The sequence below is a fragment of the Melanotaenia boesemani genome, chromosome 24, assembly GCF_017639745.1.
Source record: "Melanotaenia boesemani isolate fMelBoe1 chromosome 24, fMelBoe1.pri, whole genome shotgun sequence".
Lineage (NCBI taxonomy): Eukaryota > Metazoa > Chordata > Actinopteri > Atheriniformes > Melanotaeniidae > Melanotaenia > Melanotaenia boesemani.
In genome coordinates, this window is record NC_055705.1 from 5,126,144 (window position 1) to 5,145,780 (window position 19,637).

General features: G+C 44.5%; 1 protein-coding gene across 4 annotated transcripts in view; it reads left to right on the plus strand.

The window, feature by feature from the left end:
* LOC121635536 (arf-GAP with GTPase, ANK repeat and PH domain-containing protein 1) overlaps window positions 1-19,637 on the plus strand; it is a 128,006-nt gene that overhangs the window by 37,443 nt on the left and 70,926 nt on the right. For all 4 annotated transcript variants that reach the window (XM_041978741.1, XM_041978742.1, XM_041978743.1 and 1 more), the window contains 3 exons: window positions 7,891-8,018; window positions 8,090-8,245; window positions 8,326-8,418. In XM_041978741.1, the coding sequence (XP_041834675.1) occupies window positions 7,891-8,018; window positions 8,090-8,245; window positions 8,326-8,418 (377 nt within the window). The remainder of the gene's footprint in view (window positions 1-7,890; window positions 8,019-8,089; window positions 8,246-8,325; window positions 8,419-19,637) is intronic.

Below are 19,637 nucleotides of genomic sequence, written 5' to 3' on the forward strand. Positions count from 1 at the left end.
TCTGACTTTATCTATATTTGTGTGTGAGTTGTGTGTTTGTGTAAAGTGGCAGAGTGTGTGTTGTTTTGCATTTGTTATGGTTGTGTGTATGTTAGTTCATCTCATTTATTTCCATTTGTGTGTTTCTACAATGTTTGTGTCTGTTTTGTGTTAATGTGTGAGTGTGTGTGTGTGTGTGATGTTTTCTTGCCATAACTGACGTCTATTTTGCATTTACGTTGTTGTCATAGTGTTGTGTGTGTGTGTGTGAACACAAGATCACATAGAGCATGGATTAGCTCGCTGGTTGCAGACAGGAAGCTGAATAATGTTTACAATCAGCTTCATGTTCTCTGTAAATGTTTGTATTTGTCTGGTTTGTTTACAGTAAACATGATGAGTAGAGCTGATCTGAAGTGTCTTTGCCGTATAAATACACAGCTTTAACATCTGGTTGTACCTCCTCTACCTCTGATTCTATTGTCTCTACACGCTTCTGCATTGTCACCAGATTTATTTCTATTCAGAGTTACCTTAATTTTTTACCAAAGCTCCTCCATGGGGTTCAGGTCTGGACTCTGTGGTGGCCGACCCATGTCTCCTGTTCCCTGAACCACTCTTTCACAATCTGAGCCCCATGAATCCTGGCACCATGCCATCAGGGAAGATGGAATAACCTGCTCATTCAGCATATTCAGGTATCAGCAGACCTCATTCTTTGAACATATGATGTTGCTGAACCTAAACCTGAACCTAGACCTGACTTACTGCAGCAGCTCCAGGTCATAGACTGCCCCCACAGGCTTGTACAGTAGCATTAGGTATGATGGCTGCATCACTTCACCCTCCTCCCTTATCACTCTGGAACCGGGTAGACCTGGACTCATCAGACCACATGATGTTCTTCCATGGCTCCAGAGTCCAGTCTTTAATGTTGAAGTGACCCCCGATCACCATCATTCAGGATGTTTTTCTGACCACATTTCTTCCTGGAAGACGATGGTTCCCACCATCCTTCCAGTGTTTAATAAAGTGCTGGCAGACCTGGCGCTGCTGGCTTGCCTCAGTGGGCAAGTCCAGATCTGCTTTTCGCATTGAGAAAACTTTACTTCAAAACATTTGCAAATTGTGTGTGTGTATATTTAATCTGTGTGTGCGTGTAATCACCAAAATCGGGTCCCTGATAAAGAACATGATGTGTTCTTTAAGTTACGGTGATGTCTGGCGTGAAGTCCTGAACCAGCTTCAGTGCAGCAGCAGACTGATACCTGGACACCAGGAAGCGGTCCACTGATGCCCTGAACAAAGGAACAGGTGTCTGGTGCCACAGCAAGAATCAACCAGCAGTTTGGATGGTTCCAGCAATGAGACGAGACCTAGCAAGATAGTAACCATAGCAACCACAGGCGCATGGGTCCTCTGGAACATCGTCTGCAGCTGGATTAACGCAGTCCAACTCGTCCTTACTAAGGGTAGTAAGTCTCAGTTCCATGTTCAGTATGGCTGGTTTCTGTCTGCTACAGATGTTTCCTGATGTTTTACTCAGCTGTAGTTGCCTTGCTCTGAGACCAGCTTATGTAAACCTGTGCAGGTTAGTAGCTTACTGAGTGTTCCACCACGGTTCCTCTGGCTGCGATGTGGAAGCTTATAAAGGTCAAAATTCATTTGATGAATGCCCACCCTGGTGGTCTGTCCTGCACCGGGACTGTGTGTTGTCCAGTTCTGAACCCAGTTTAGTAGTTTCTCCTTAGATGTTTTCTCTGCTTGATTCCAGGGATCTGACCCTTCTGGAGCAGACCTTCTTAAACATCTTTTCCACGAGCACAGATGTCTTTCCACATGGTTGTTTAAGACATGAGAAGTTGCTCATTGCATCGGTTGTGATGGGGACTCGATTCGGATCGGTGGTGTATTTTCAAACCTTCCTCAGAAGCTGGTCTCACACTCTGGCCATTTGGTCCGCTTCAGTGGATAACCTGGTTTGTTTGGAGTAGTGTAGAAACTCATTCTCACTCTTATGTGGACCAAAGAAGCAAACTCTAGTCCACTTAAAAAGCAGGGATCTCCTGGTTCGGACTAAAGTATCGAACTCCGGTCCACATGAAAACCGAGGGCCTCCTGGCTTGGAACAAAGATGGGAACTCTGGTTCGGTTGAAAACTTCTGGTTTGGTTCTCTTCCAGTGTGAAAGCAAACTGAGCATCCAGTGAACCAGAGACAGGAAGTGATGTAGCTCAATATCTGGCTGCCTCCTGCTGCTCGTACTGTACCCATTCTGGTGAAAACCGGATCAGGTTTGAACACCAACGTACAGTCAGAAACTAGACTTCTCAGTCAGTGATTGTTTTGGAGAATATCGCCCCCTAGTAAGCAGTTGTAACTAAGACGGCGGTTTGATCCGCTTCAGTAAAGCAAACCAAACCTAAGGAAGCCACAAAGTTTTTTTCTGCCCAACCAAACGAAGTCTCTCAGACTATCCTGTTGCTACTGTGTGATGTGGGCCACGAGTTGAGATGAATCTGCTAAAGTTGTTTATCATTTGGATGTTTTGTCATTACAGAACCGCCATTTTTGAAGCTCGAAGCTTGTGATCCTCTAAAACAGTTTCCAAAGAGAACAGATCTGCCCACGGCAGACTTTTCCTTTCCGTGTGTCCAACCCAGACGAATCTCCGTAATAACGCAGTCGCCTCCAGCCGCTTCTCCTGCTTTTTATTGGGCGTGGTTAGCATCTGAGCATGCCCCACGTCTGGAAAAGATTCAGTCTGTATGGAAAACGGTTTTTCAAACGAATCATGGTGTCTGTGTGGCGGTGACCTGAACATTAACGTTTGAATCTGAGGCCTTCAGAGTGAGGCTGTGATTGATCAGGTGTGTGTGTTTGTTTCAGTCACCAGTCGATCATGTGTGTGGCGTGTGCAGGGGTGATGGATCATGAACTCTCGGAGTTAGGTGACATTTTGTCCTTTCTTTGTGGGTGTGCCATATATGTTTCCATGACCTTCACTTCATTTCCAGTCTTCATTGATCGATCGATGGTGGGCTGCATTCAGATTCATTATCAGCTGGATCGTCATGGCGACTGGCAGACATGCTGATTGGCTCTGATCTGACGTGACTTCAGACTGTTTTTATGACTTTAACGTATGTCTTTGATGAATTTCAGCAACAAAACAGCTTCTGTAACATTTAGACTAGGAAATGTTTGGTCTGCTGGTCGTCATGGCGATTTTGTGTAAGGAGGATGAGGAGCAAACGCAGTCTTTGTCCACATGTAGATGTACAACAAATACGTGTACGTGTTTGTGTGATGTGTGATCTGCTGTGATGAGAAGTGAAGCCCGGTCCAGTCGGGGGAGGGGAGGGGAGGAGGGTGAGTGACCTCTGTGTGAGGGATGGGCGGGGGGGTGACAGCTCCCTCTTCCATCACTGCACTAATTTAATTAGCTTAATTACACCGACATGAACCCTCCAACACACACACAGAGCTCCTCTTCTTTATAACCCGTGTCAGAGTGCAGACTCTGGACGCTTCGTTAGCGCTCGCTAACAAGCTTCAACCACCACACACACAGCCTCACCCACAGATCACATCCAGTAAATATTAACACACAACTACATGTGTGACAGCAGTTTGAAAGCTCAAACGTTACAAACATTAAGCAGTTAATCCGTTAGACATTAATAACACACTTTACAGTTTGCGTTTTCCTACTCAATCTGAAAGCGTTGTTTTTTTTTTTTGTTGTGAGAGGGATCTGGGTGATTTCAGCACATTTATTGGTCTTCAGTTTTTTGTGTTTGTACCGCCTCAACTCTAACAGCTGGGACGCTGTGTAAAATGTAAACAAAAAACAGAATACAATGATTTACAAACCTCATCATATGTAATTCCCAATGGAACAGTGGGCCCAGTATGGAACCCTGTGGGACACCAGTTCATCAACATAAAGAGGGATTCAGAGTAAAATGCCTGAATCTTGACAGTTTGGGAACAGGATAAAATCATCATGTGAGAACAAAAATACACCCTTTTTCATGTTTTATGGATCAAAACATAATACAAACACAAAACAAACAAACAAAAACATCTGGTCTTAAAAAAATTAGTTAAGAATTCAGCCAAAATGCCAAAGCAGACAAGACAGCTGTCAGTTTTCCCAGCAGCTGTATAAAACCACAGATCTCCCTCTCGGGCTGTCCAGGCCTCAGTTAGCATGTTGAATGTTAAAGTTGAGCACAGACCACTTAGAAAAAGACTGAACCAGTATATCTTGGTTGGAAGTGTTGCAACCTTTTCTCTCTAAAAACAACATGGCAGCACGGCTAAAGACTCCTTTATGCTCCCATTACGCACGTAATAGGTACCTCCGTTTCAAACGTCACTACCTTCATACTTTCATGCGTCCCTTACGCTAGTACGAAGACCAGAATCAGACCCGTCTCGACTGTGACTTGAAAAATGGTTTCATTTTCCCTTGAGGGAAAGTATAACGTTCTGCAATATTGGCATTTATCTTAAATAGCACTGTGCTTTGTACTTCACCAAATGTGTTTTTTTTTAATCTGGCAAACAATCTGTAGTTTTATTGTGTTTTAATTAACAGAACAGCAGAAAACATGAATGTTGATTTTGTTCGAACAAGTCGGCTTTCAGATGTTTTTGAGAGTTCTGAGTGTTCGTAGGATTTGTTTTTAGCTAAGAATTAATCCAAGATATAAAGATTTTGGTGAATGCCACAGTTATCATAAATGTTTGTTAGTAGGATTTAAGAACAAATTTGTTTGTAGGAACGGTTGTTGAATGAGACCCAATGTCCCAACTGTACTGAAATGTCAAACTAAAGAGGTGCATTTTGGTTTTCAGAATGAGGCTGGGCCCAGTATCGAGCCCTGTGGAGCACCAGTTTATAGACATTTTGCAAAAACTGTTGAAACATTTAATGGCTGGGGGGGAAAGAGCTTAGCAAACCACCTGCTAGCAGAGGTCTTGTCTAATTTGAGCTTATGTGGTTTGTTAAATACCCACCGTTGTCCAATATTTCGACACGCCAGGATGTTTCGGCACCAGTTTCCTGTCTGACACATCCAGCCTCCACATCTGCAGCTGGGCTTTGACTTTTACGTGAGCAGAGTGAAACACTGCAGCGTCAGCCTCACCCGGTGGTGCAGCCCCGTCATAAATCTGATCAAAGGGGAGACGTTTCCATTAGGAGGAATGGCAGCTTCTCAGAGCAGAACCGAGATTGATGGATAAAGTTAAATTGCATTAACCATGTAGTTTAAATATTTAGCACAGCCTTATCATAACTGTTCTTAACACTAAGAGTAATATACAGCCTGCCAGGTGCAGACGGACTCGCCGGCATGTCGTGGTGAACAGAGTGCTTTGTGTTGACTTGTTTTGATGATGAGCTGTAAATTACAGTGCAGATGCAGCCAGAAAGCCAGCATCCTCTGTGTCAGAGTTACTGAGCTTAATCAAACAAGCTAATCCCCACCTGAACACGACGGCCAAGCTGACGGCGCTGAGTTTTGATCAGTCGTCCTCTTTCATCGTCTGTTGTTGTTTCGAACGGCTTCACGGACCCGTAGAGGCTTCTTTAAACAAGTCTGAGTTTCCTGTCTCTTCCCGCTGCCCTTGGCTCAGCCCCGTGTCACCTGGAGGTAAATGTTTACGACCGGCTCCTCATTAACGAAGCCGGGGGCTTTAACGAGCCCAATTAAAACAATGGCTTCATCTGTGGGAGCATGAAACAGGCCAGCGTTTATAGGAACGGAGATAATGGAGTCACTAAAGTCTTAACTGTGTCCTGACTCCACTCCTCCAACATCAGACGCAGCAGGAAGATCTCTTTGCTTTGACCTGCCAGCTCCAGATTTTAGCCTCATTATTGGTGGAATTACACTAAACCACAGAAGACTTTGTGAAGAGGTTCCAGATCAACTCAAAGATGCTGGATGGTGTAAAATGCCCATCTAAAACACATTTCATTCACTTCTGGTGGATGATTTGGAGCAGGTTTTAGAGGGAAAATGTTAAAAAAGGACATTTTTGTGCCTGAGAAAGCTGCAAAAACGTCTCTTAAAACTACCAACGGCAGACTGATTCGACCCAAGTAAACCTGTTCTTTCTGAGTTTATGACGTCTTATTTGTTGCACTTTAAGGTCCATTTGGTGATTGATGGTCACATGTAGAATAAAACGTGGCATGCTTTGGGGCTCACCAAAGATTACGGATAGTTTCCTTGTTTTTTTTGTCTGAGTTATTGTGTTGTGGTATTTCTGGTTTTAAAAGGCCCATCCCAAAAAATGAAATTGTCTTGTCTTGCCAGTGTGTTGATGGCGGTGTGCACAGGACATAAGCTCTGTTCGGGTCGCGTCGACACAATCACAGAGGTACTGTAGCTACTTGACGACATGGACGGACTCTCTGGGAAGGATAAGGAGTCGCGGTTGAGCCCCTGAACTGTACTTGCGTCTGAAAAAGCATGGATGCCGACTTTTTCACACAATCAAGAATGACATGCGTGATGTGTATGGATGGTTAAGTGTAATTAACATCAGGTAGTAAACTCTGAGCTAATTTCTATCCTACACATTATCTTTCATTCCACTTTATAAATAATTTAAGTGAATTTAAGTTGGTTTGTGCAGTGATTTAATAACTGGTTAGAGACTCCATCACTGACTCCACCAGCCCTCCCTGCCTCTGTTTGCCGGCCTGCGACCATTAATGGCGTCCATGCCATCATTCCACCTTCAAGTGCTTCTGCTGCTTCTACTCCAGCTGTGGTCACCCTTAAATTTTCTATATTGTTCTGTATGCTTCTTAAGATTTACCCTGGTCCGAGTTCAAATCCCTTGGTCACCATCTGCTGAGATATGTCCTTTAACTCTTTTTAATTTCTAATGGCTCCATCCAGCTCACTCTAAATCACACTGTTACCACCAAAAGTGAAGAATGTTTGTAGTTCCAGACCCAAGCTGGCCTTACTCTTATTCAACGATGAAGGGAAACAGCTGAACTCCTTAGTGCTTTTGTCATGAGAAGTGACGTTTTTCTGTCTCCCAATCAGTGGGCTGTTTTATGTGAGACCAGTATGTCCACCCTAACTGTACCGTACCATTCTCCTGTGGACCTACAGCTGAAGTGGGTCCAGGAATTGTGTACGTTGGTTGTATGGGCCCCTGTATAATGGAGCGTTTGAGTTTCTATGGCCTCAGAACTGACCGGTAGCATTAAAACTGCTACTAGAGCAGCAGTAATTCTGGTTTACAAACTGGGGATATAAATGCATCAAACACTAGTTCTTATTCATGGTCTTCCACAGAGACCTCAAGATGAACCGGATCTCAAAGGACTGCAGGCACAAGAACCCTGTTCAGGGTCAGAATAAATTGTAGAGTGGGTTGAACCAGGTTGTAATCAGAGAGTAAGGGCATCGATCTGTCGTACTTCTCTTCCATGAATGGGAGGATCAGAAGCAGAGGCCTGCCGCAAGCAGCCAATTAGAGCAGAGGATGCTTGAGTCGTCCCTAATTGTCTCCAAGCATTGATTCGTCCTGTTTGAGCCTGATTTCAGCAGAAAATCAGTTCACTGTGTTTCAGGGTTGTTCAGGATGAGTTTCTGGTACATTTCCCACAAATTTAAAGAAAAAAATTCAACTTTGACTCCTTTGTTTGTGGCTCCCGGACAAAGCTCGGTGCAGACAGTAAAACGGCTCCTCGGGGAGCTTTTACAGCTCTGTGGACATCGTCATAAAACCACTAAACTGAAAGAATAACCAGTTACAGCTCAATTAAAAGCTGGACCTGGATCAGGATCAGGGGGTGCTAGACTGACACGGATGGAAGACCAGACTTATGTTCGTTGTCATGACTGTATCTGTGGTGTTGTGTCTGCTGCAGTCGCCCAGAAGATCGTGGCCACCAGGAAGAAGCAGCAGTTGTCCATCGGGCCTTGCAAGTCGCTTCCGAACTCCCCGAGTCACTCGTCTGTCTGCTCCACACAGGTGTCGGCCGTCCACGTCAGCCAGGTCAGAGGGCAGCCTGAAAGCTGATGAGGTGACTTGTTCCAGGTTTAACTTGCTTGTTTTCTGTTTGACAGACGAGTAACGGCGGAGGCAGCTTGAGCGACTACTCGTCGTCGGTGCCGTCCACGCCCAGCACCAGCCAGAAGGAGCTCCGCATCGACGTCCCACAGACCACCAACACCCCGACGCCGGTCCGGAAGCAGTCCAAACGCCGCTCCAACCTCTTCACCGTGAGTCAGCAGACAGTGCAGTGATGGCGGTTGCAGCAGGTGGGTGAATGATGACGGCTGTTATTTTGTCTGCTCCACAGTCGAGGAAGGCCAGCGAGTCGGACAAGGACAAGAAAGGCCTGGAGGCTCGGGCCGACAGCATCGGCAGCGGGCGAGCCATCCCCATCAAACAGGTGAGGCCCACGCTGCGCACGTTTGATGCCGCGGCCTTGATCAACAGCGAAATCACACACTTGACATCAATTAGAGCGAAGGGGTCTCCCGGGTCCTCCGAGCAGATCATTAGGAGAAGGAGAGGGAAGGGATTTGCCTCTTCTTCTTTTGTCCTCCACTCCCTCTGTTCGGCCACTTCATCTCCCTCCTTCAAAGCCGCCTCCTTCTCCTCTCATCTTCTTCCTGTCTGAGCTCGGCGTTGGCAGCAGCGTTTTAAAGCAGTCGCAGCAGAAGAAGAGGGGGAAGCAGAGGATGAAGGGGAGGACGTCTGTACAGTCTCAGCTCAAGCTGTGCTAGCGAGGAGCGCACCTGAACGGGCCTTGATTTGTTGTGTAAAAGAGGCTGGGGGGTGGGGGAGATTAGGGGTCTCCTGGCAAGTAAATCAGGCAATTAGAGCGCTGTAATCGCAGCCTCTGTTGTAACCTCCTAATGAACAAATCGCATCCCTGATGAGGGCCGCCTCGGCGTGAGAGTCCGGGCGAGAGGCATAGAGACACACTGACAAAGGTAGAAGGAGAGAGAGGGGGCACGTGCTGCTGTTTGTGTTCGGCGTTTAAGAAAAGAGCCCGCTGTGCCGGCGCCGTGGAGACGGCGGTAATTGCCACTGAATGTGTGAAAATCCCTCTCCAGCTCCCAGCGGCTTCAAACACACCGGCCTCCTCTTCTTCTTCTGTGGTGCTAATTCTGTTTGAGTGCAGGCTGGAGAGAGCCACAGAGACTCATTATGTAGTTAATCATTTCAGATAAAGCGTGTCAGATTTCATTTTAGAGGAGCAGGGAGCATCTTGTTTTCATCTTTCTGCATGCGTACATCTGCTCCCGCATCTTTTCCTTCTTTTTTTTTTAGTGTATTTTAGTAGAAAAAACGGTTTTAATGTCAAATTTTCCACTCTGAAAGACTGTATTCATTTTAAAGCTGTGTTTTCCCAGTCAGCAGTCAGGTTTGAATCTTTTTTTCCAAACTTCTGCAGTAAATAATGTTTTCTGAGTGGTGGAAATAGCGCCCTCTCTGGTCACATGTCTGGATATTAAAAAACAGCAACATCATCAAACACATTTAGCAGCGCAGGATTGATCGTTGATTGTTAGATATTCTTCCAAGTTTAATTTCCTCTGGTTTAGCTTGTTGTCTAGCTACGCCCTCACCTTTACATGGCAACACACCTGGAGCTTGTACCCATTCAGCCCAGGTACTTCCCTCCAGGAGGAGCTTTTTCTTTGCATCTTTACCTTTTTAACTTTTGAAGACGTCCCGTGTTTGCTCCAGTTTCTTCTGCTGTGTTTTCAGGCCCACCGTCTGCCTGCTTTTTGTTGCCACTAGAGGGCGCTGTCAGCGATACGCAGAGCAGCTCCTGCTTGTTTTTGTTCTGTTGTTGGTTCTTTAGCTCAATGTGACCGCGAAAAGACAGGAACCCAAGAGAGCAAAGGCCCTGCTTCAGGGTGAAAACCATTGATCCAGCAGAGTGTAGAGAAAAGCTTCAGCTTGTCTCTGTGGATGCAAAGTAAAGATGCTTCCAAAGCAAACGGATCCATCCAGAGAAAGTCTAACTGCTTACAGTCGGTGGAGCCGTCACTGAGAGGCTAAACGGTTGTTTTGCTCCATTATTTATTTCATATTGGATGTTTGAAGGCGGTTGGTGTGTTTTTAACTTTACCAGGTTCTCCTTAGGCTGATGTTCAGCTTCACATCAGAAGTATTGAAATGGTTAAACTCGTAGAGGAACTTCTTTCAGATTGATGCTAAACTAAAAACATTTGGAGCCTCCAAACATGTCGGAGCAGCAGGAGGATGTTTCAGCTGCGATTACTGCACAGAAACATGTTCCTTATTATCCAGGGTTCATTATACAAATTTGTGCTAATGAGGCCGGACACACACTCCGCCTGGCGTGGCTCGGCTTGGCGCACACCCCCCCTTCCGGAGGAGAATAAAGCCGAGCGGGCAGCGCTGCGAGGCAGAGCGCCGAGCTTCCTCCTGTTGTATCTGCTGGAAGTGGACGTTAATTGATTTGATGGTTCCCTGTGGTGGCTCTCACCCTGCCTGCTCCTCAGAGCCGACGACGTGCCCGACGCCGCAGACCTGCTCCCTAATTACACTCGGAGTGTTTTATTTACCCTGCCAGAAGAGAGGCTGCACTCCACGTTCAGGGTTCAGCTACCTTTCCCCATTAACGCTCCATTTGCACTCCATTTTCCTCAGAGTGTGTGTCCTCCCATTAGCAGCGTGTTCGCACTTGTCTTTTAATGAGACGGTGGTCTGACACTTCCTTCACCCCGTAGTCTCCCAACATCGACTCCAGCTCGTATTTATAGCAGGAAAACATGCCAATCAGTCAGCTGGCTCACAGCTAACTCTGCACATGTTTTATTCTGATAGAACTGCTGGTTTTTAAGCTTTAAGCTTCCTGTTTATACGAGTCTGAAGTTGATCTCAGAGATTATTTAAATGAGCCTTTAATTAGCTTTCACTGTAGAGAAATGAACAACTTAATACAGTCAGAGGATAAAGTGATGGTGATAACAGGCTCAGGTGTAAATGATGACCCTCCATTCTACTGTTTTCATACCTGGCAGGTTGGTTGTAATTTCTCTGTTAGTTTGAATCAGTTCTGGAGTATTTTTAATCTTCAGTTGCTCCACAACTGAATTTTAGAGAAAGTCGTGTTTTACTACAACCCAGTTCTAAAGAAGTTGGTTCTCTGTGTAAAATGTGAATAAAAGCAGAATCTCATCAGGTCATATTTCATCCCCAGTAGAAGATCAGCATCACATCAGATGGTGAGACATTTTACCATGTGATGGAAACCAGAAACACTTGGAGGAGCATTTAATAACTAATCAGGTTAACTGGTAACAGGTCAGTAACATGACTGGCATAAAAGGAGCATTTCAGAGAGGCAGAGTCTCTCAGATGGAAAGATGGACAGAGGTTCACCAATGAGACAAACTGGCTCTAAAACTGGAACAATTTCAGAAAAATGTTCCTCAGACTTTGAAGATCTACAGTGTAGAATATCTTTAGAATATTCAGAAAATCAGGAGGAATCTCTGTATGCTGGGGACAAGGCTGGATGCTGGTGAAGTTTGGGCATTTCTGCATTAATGAACTCTGGACTAATGCGGATCATATAACTGATTAATCAGATGATAACTGGACTAGGGTAAATTGGTTGAACTGGATTAAAGCTTTGACCTCAGACAGTGAATCTCTTGGTTTAGATCTCATCACTGTGAGAGTCGACACTTTTCTTTACAACTTTATCTATTTCTCCATTAAATCATCATTAACTGGGAAATGTTCCAGCGTATGTGTGGAGAGAAAGATTCCAGTTACTGTAAACTGGTTAGTGGACAAACGTTTGGTTTTACACATTAATTCCAAGTCCATACACTTAGTCGACTTTCCCACGAATCACCAGTTAAACCACCCGAGCGCGACGGTAGCGTCTTCTCGTGGACTTCCTGTATTGTAGCTCTTCTTCCAGCCACCCACTCCTTCTTCTTCTTCTTCTTCTTCTTCTTCTTCTTCTTCTTCTTCTTCTTCTTCTTCTTCTTCTTCTTCTTCTTCGCTTCATGCTTGTGCTACGCCTGCATGTGTGTGTGTTTTCTACCTGTGTGTGTGTGTCAGCGTGATCTCATTAGAGCGACTCTCAGCGAGACCCTCCACAACTCGCCGCTCTGCTTCGCCTTTCGTTAACGGGGGAACGCCTTCCTTAAGAGAGTGCCGCGCTCATTAAAACCACTCACACACCCAGGCCTGGACGAGGCGCCTTTTCCTGGAAGTACTCGAATGCATCACGCAAAGACAGAAGCAGTTTCATTTCTTTTCTTAAACTGTTCCAGGTTTGTGCTGCAAATGTGCGGTGTGTTCAAATGCAGTGAAAATACCTGGAAAAGTAGGCTTCTATTTCACCACCTGCTGAGGAAACCACGAAGGAAGCCTCAGAGCTTCTTCTTCTTTGTTTACCAAGGCGCGGGGTCCTCCGACATCTGCCCGACAGGCCGGGGAGTTTCCTCCACGACGGGGCCCCCAGGGTTGGACCCCCCGGCCCCCCCGGACAACCGTGCCGTTGTTATGACGGACTTTAGATCTTCAAGTTGGAATGCACAGTTAAAACTTCAATCAGACTTTGTTAATACAAAACGTAATGTAGCACAAAGTTCATACTTCTACTTTTCTATTTTTTAAATTAATTTTAGTTACTTTATTTATTGTAAAGGTGTACGAATGTGTAAATTTGTTTGAGGTATTTATCTACCTGTTCCAGCTCAGCTCCTTTTACTGAGGATTAAAATTCATTTGTTCAAATGGTCAAACAGAGAAAATTCTGCTACATTTGAAGGAAAAAAAAAAAAACAAAAATTGAGAAAACACAAATTTTCTCATCGTTGCAAGATCACGATATTTTGGAAAATTCCATAAGATATTATAAAAATTAAACCAGATTTAAAAGGACAAGATAAGCAGATAAATTCAAATCAGAGGAAAAGCTGCATTAAGAAAATCATCAGTGAAAACATTTATATTAATTCATTAAAATGTGTTAATAAATAAACCAAATAAATATATGATTAATATATTTTATGATAAAATATCAAAATATAAATAAATTAAAATGTATGGGTTAATAAATAAATATATAAATATAATAAATCATGTAAATGAATATACTAAATGTAAATATATAATCTATAATTTTAATAATAAAATATAAATATGTTAAAAATGTATTAATAACTGAAAGTTACTTTAACATGATTTAATGTATTAAAATTTACTTTAATAAATAAAAGTTGATGAAAACAGTATCAAGAACCCTGCAACAGGATGCAGCCTTTCTTTCTGTTGTGGTTCTGGTTCCGGTTCTGGTTCAGAGTCACTGAATCATCCTGAACCAGTTCTCAGCTGGTTGGACAGACACCAGTTAAATCTGCTAAATCTTCCTGATGAATCCCAGTTTCACCACATGATGAAGCTCTGTGGTGGGAAAGAAAGCCAGTTACCGGTTCTGGTTCTGAAACGTAGAAACAAACTGGGACTTCTGGAAGATTTTTCTTTGCTTTTCTCCCTTTAATTATGTTTTTCCATTAAAACCATCATTCATCTCCCAGTTTGATTTAAGCGGACCCCTCCCCCATCAGGCCGCTGCCAACTCTGACCCAGATGTGTCTTCAGGTCACAACCATCCAACCAGGACATCAGACTACGACACTGAAACGTCCCACAGTCAGTGAAAGTAGCTGCTGTAATTGCCTGTGGCTGGGCCGGGTGGTTATGACACGCCCCCCCCCCGGCGGCGGGCGCTTTGTGAGGAGTTAAATTGGATGGTTAATTCGGGTGTTATTTACCCTGTAATTCATTAGTGCGGCGCCGTCATTGGCAGCGGGCAGGCTGTAATTTCACGCTCTGCAATAAAAGATGTCTCATAATCTGCTTCATTTAGCAGCCAAAGAATTTAATGAAATTAACTGCAGCCCTAATTAAGACGGTGAATATTAAAGACCTGCTATCAGGGCTCTAACGAGGGCCACGCCATCCGCCTTCCGCTGGATTGAAAAAATATCATTTCCCTGGGAAAGGTTGTCAGCGCTTGCAGCCATTTTGGCCATGATGACATTTTTGTCATGCACGCTAACCCCTGCAAATGAGATCTCGCAGTCGGGGGGCCGGGGCCCCCATTTTATTAGGATGAATAATTAAAAGAAAGAAAGTCAGGCATCAATCAGAGCATTTTTATACGCCTGCGCTATTGTGATGCTCCAAGCTCACCGGAGGTCCAGCTGGCTGGAGGTCCCGCTGGGTGGAGGTCCCACTAGCTAGAGGTCCCGGTGGCTGAAGGTCCCGCTGGAGGTCCCACTAGCTGGAGGTCCCACTAGCTAGAGGTCCCACTGGCTGGAGGTCCCACTGGCTGGAGGTCCCACTAGCTGGAGGTCCCACTAGCTAGAGGTCCCGGTGGCCGGAGGTCCTGCTGGCTGGAGGTCCCGCAGACCTTGCTGTGTGTGTGTGTGTGTGTGTGTGTGTTGTGGTGTGTGTGTGTGTGTTGTTGTTTGTGTGTGTTTGTGTGTTGGGTTGTGTGTGTGTGTGTGTGTGTGTGTGTGGCTTCTTATCCACTAATGAATTGAGACTGCTGAAGTCAGGTTTGGATAATTGAGTTTCTAATTAATTACCCAGAACTCTTATCAGATAGATCGGCCCCTCCTCGGCCCCCCTCTTCTTCGCTGGTGTTTTATTTGATCTGCTTTGCGTCCTGCTCCCCCGAGCTCGCCCTTCGCTGTCCTCGCCTCATCAGCGCCGACCTTGTCGTGGAGACGGATGCTGCTGTGCAGCCGCTCGTGTTTTCATGTAGCTTGCAGCTTTTGTCCCGTTTCCTTCTGGTGACGAACCTTCCTCTTTCATCCCTCCATCATCCTTGGAGCCCACGGCAGGCAGGTCAAGAAGCTCCTGGGAAGAAGAACATGAAGCTACAGCGTTTCTGTGGAAGCCTTTCAACATGTTATTTTGATAGGAAATTAGAACCAATCAGCATGGCCCTGGTGGCCCCGAACGTTAGCAGCCCCGAGTCTTTCATCATGTTTCCAGCTACAAAGCAAACCCTCCAAACATCCCACAGCTTGTTGCTTCGCTTTATTTTCTCATTTCTCTCTGCAGCAGCATCTTCTCAACCTGCAGGAGCAAATTAATTCTGTTAGTTTCTGTGTTTTCATGCAAAGAGATGTTTGTAATTTCAGATTTGGTTGGTTTTTCTTTTAAACGGGTCTATCTATATTCTTCAGGACGTTAGGTTTTACTCATGTATTCTTTGTCCAGTCATTTATTTAGTCACGTTAAATAAATAAATCTAAATAAAGAAATAAATCTTAAGTTTTTCCTTCTTATTTTGCACCAGCTCTTCACCAGATTTCATGACCTTCAGTGTTGTAGTTTATTAGTTAGAAGCTGAGATTTGGTAGTTTTTTCTTTGCAGAATCAGATTATTGAATGAAGGACAAATAAAAATAAATCTTTTTTTTCTTTTGCTTGGCTGTAAAACTAGTTTTAATTAAATATTCAGGTTAAATTAAAAAATATTCTGCTAATTTCTTAAATTTTACTTTTCAAAAACCCAAAAACATTTTATAAAATGATCACATAAATCAGATTTACTCTTTATAAAGAATGAGAAATATTTTATTAATGCCAGAAGGAAACTGCTGCATTGTTCCTCAACATAGAAAATAGAAGAATAAGAGTCTGAAAGTAGAAATGATGCTGGATTAATAGAAATAAATACACAATTTAAACGAGACAGACTAAAAGAACAAAAATAAAAATAGAATATAAAATGAACAGGACACATCGGCATTAACAGAGTTAAACGTTGACAGTCTTTACAACATTTTCTGGCTCAGTGCAGAGTCACAAAGTCTGATGTCCACAGGAAGGAAGGACGTCCTGTAGTTGGACGTCTTCCTGAGGTTGTCCAGCATGTTGTGCAGAGGGTGGGAACAGCTGTCCACCACCCTCAGAAAGTCCAGCTCCACACCAACAATTGTTAAAAAAAATCTCTAGCAGTAAAACAGTGTGTTTTGTCCTTTCAGTCTTTCCATAGTCAGTTCAGACAGACTAGTGAAGTCAAGATGTTTTTCATGTTCTCGTTTATGACCAGAAAACACTTACCTGTACGTATTCTAGTCAATTTGTTATTGAACACAGAGAATATTGTTGAGGTAAACAATTGTTGATGGACAGCGTTGTGTTAATCCCTTTAGTCCGTTCATGCCTGCTAACCGATAGCTTGCCAATGGTATTTTCCATAGACGTTAGCCTTAAGCTAACTTACGGCTTTTTATACATTTTCATGTGTGATCTAACGTGATTTCTCTGAGCCAGTGAAAGTATTTCCAGTGGCATACTGATGTATTTTCTATGTGTTTGCTTAGTTTTACAGTTTTCCTAAGTGAAGGTTTCAAAACGGATTCGGAAGCCTCGAGCTTTACTTCTGCTAGATCACGCCACACATTCAGAATATGAACATTTCATTATTTACAATCCATTATGTTTTCTTGCTGCATCGATGTAGAATCGTCCATGCCTGCATCACAATGCATCGTAGAAACGGTTAAATTCAGCACCCCTGTTATGCGGGGGATTAAACGTATTGGATGTATTTCCTCGTTTCTCTTCAACCTTTTATGTCCTGTTTACAGGCTGGTGACCCGTCCTCCACAATGACACCTCATCTTTTTTCTTTACCCCCCCCACCAGCATCTGTAATAGTCTCTTACTAAGAAAAATGTATCTTTTAGAAACATTTTGTTTTGTTTGTTTGACTGAAAAGATGAAAATGAGACACTGGAATCTCAGACTTTCCAGCCAGGAACATTTCTGAGGGTAAAATGTCTCCGTACTGGCCTGTCAGTATTCCTCAGTACGTCCACACAAACAGATTTTGTAGACCAGTTTGCCGTGGAGCTGTTGGGTTAGTTTTAGTGTTTTATAAGCAGCATCATGGTTGGGATGTTTACGGGTAGAGGGTCAAACAGCATCCTCTTCTTTCCTTTATTCCCTTTTTTTGTCTTCCTGGATATCAGACGAGTGAATGACTGTCTGAGAGGATGATGGATGGCCCTCGATGGCTTCCCAGGCCAGTTCAGATGGCCACCACGATAGCGCAGGGATCCCACCGACACCCGCTACTCTGCTGTTGATGGGGGGTGACACCTCTAATTTCATGTCCTGCTCTGAGGAGAAGTTGAAGAACAAAAGGACCCGGACCCTTTGAGGTCTGGAGGGTTTGTCCAGGTTTTTACCAGAGATATCTCCTCTGAGATCCGCTGTCATGGCTTTCAGGAGGCCCTGGAAGAGTCCATTGTCTGAGCAGAATGGGGGGGTTGATTGAGTGATTAGAGGGTAGATTAGTCAGTATCAATAGGCTGGCAGCCTCTTAGAGAAAGCTCCTTTATCTGTGCAGAGCTCCAGACAATGGAGGGAGGAGTTTAATGAGGTCCATGTTCTTTTCATCACTTTTAACTTCAGCCGGAAGCTGAAAGTTGGATTTTTTGTTAAGCACACCTTCCTTCTTTTCTTTCCACGCTTCCATCCGTGTGCAGGACACGTGACAGCTGTGGTCTTTAATCCGAGGCCTCAGGTACGAGCCTGGGAACATGTTTCGATGTGTCGCCTAACAAATGACTTCATCTCTCGGCTTCCCCGGAGCCAGCGACCTTTTCTTAAGCACTACCCTGCAATACTTCACCGAGGCGTTCAAGTGCCTTGTCGTGAAAGAGGACAGAGTGTTTTTAGGTAGGAATATCCGTCTCTGAAGACGTCCTGCTCCTACACTTTTGAACACAACTTGAACCTACAAACCTCCCTAATGCCCTGGGACGTTTTCAGATGCCTAACAAATGACTTCATCTTGTCGCCCCCCAAGCAAGCGACCTTTTCCTGAGCACTACCCCTCAATACTTCACCCAGATGCAGAACTGAGTACATCTGAGGATGTATTTGTCTCACATCCACCCTCCGTAAGGAGACCTTGTGAGCTGTCATGGCTGCAGCCCCCCACCTCCACCCAACATTGCGCCTCCTGAAGGTAAAATAAGAGTGTGTGTCACAAAGCCTGCAGAGGTGAATAATGAAAGATATTACCCATCAGGAGGGTTTCAATTAGCCTTCCTCTCATGCAAACTGATCGCCTGCCATCCTCTGAATGGATGGCAGGAATTAATCCGCTGATGTCACTGACGGTTTGGAGAGGAAAGAGGTAGAAATGTTGGTTTAGTTCAGTCCAGCCGCCTCAGCAGTGTTCAGGGACCGAATAACAAGCAAACTGTGGTTTTCCAGTCGTTTATTCACCAACAAATGTTTGGTTTTCCTTTCAAACTGCAAACTTTTTTTTTTTCTGGGTTTGGAACAAATATGAGCCAGAAATTATTCATTACATCCAGAATTTTTTATTTTGTCACATTTTTATGAAAAACATCTTATTCTTAGGTGCGCGTCGTCTTCAGGAACATTTCTAGTGATTAGTCTCTGCATCTCTTACTAATTATGAGCAAATCTTGCTCTCAGCTGGTCGGTGAAGCTGTAGATTTGGCTGTTTGATTGATTGAGATGGATGAAATCCCACATGACTTGGCTGACCTGGAAAGTCTTCGCTGATGTAAACACACGTCCTCTCAGCGCCTGGGAACATGTTGCAGCTCGGCGCTCACTAACAGGCAGTAATGGATGATCAGCTGGCCTGACAGCTGCACGGCTGCCGGCAGCTTTCGCTTCACCACAGCAGGAAGCTCGTCAAGTCCTGTTTAGCGCACCGTGGGGAAGCCCTGTTGATGCTGCTGCGCGCACACACAATGGTCTGTTTCACAGCCTCATGACTGGAGCTGAAGCCACTGCTGTCCAACATCTGCAATTAGTTCAGTGTATGTAGTTACAAGACATTCAAACTTCTGTGTTTATTTCACTGTCAACAATAAAAGCAGGAAAGTCCAGTGTCTATTTCAGTGTCTGAAATAGCAGTAGTACCTTCAAGTGTCTGTGATGACTTCACAGTCTGAAGTGACAACAGGAAATTAGAATGTCTGTGGTTAGTTCATTGTCTAGAATAATGTGTGGCATAAAAAGAAATCTGTCGTTGGTTCAATGTCTTTAATAGCAGCTGGACATTTAGGTTATGTGATTTAGATAGTATAAAATAAGACTTTATTGGTCCCTCAGTGGGGAAATTTACATGCAACAGCAGCAAGAATGTAGACAAAGGAGAGGGCACAGAGAATAAAGGGGACAAAAACAACTGCAGCAGCAATAGATACTATACACATGTTCTACAGAGACGTTAGATTAAGAATTTAAAAATAATAATAATTAGTTACTTACATATAACTGAGTGGTGCCAGATAGACCGGGTGACGGGATGGCAGATAGACAGGGTGATGGGGTGGCAGAAAGACGGGGTGATGGGGTGGCAGAAAGACGGGGTGATGAGTGGCAGATAGACAGGGTGATGGGGTGGCAGATAGACAGGGTGACGGGATGGCAGATAGACAGGGTGATGGGGTGGCAGATAGACGGGGTGATGAGTGGCAGATAGACAGGGTGATGAGGTGGCAGATAGACAGGGTGGTGGGTGGCAGATAGACAGGGTGATGAGGTGGCAGATAGACAGGGTGATGAGGTGGCAGATAGACAGGGTGA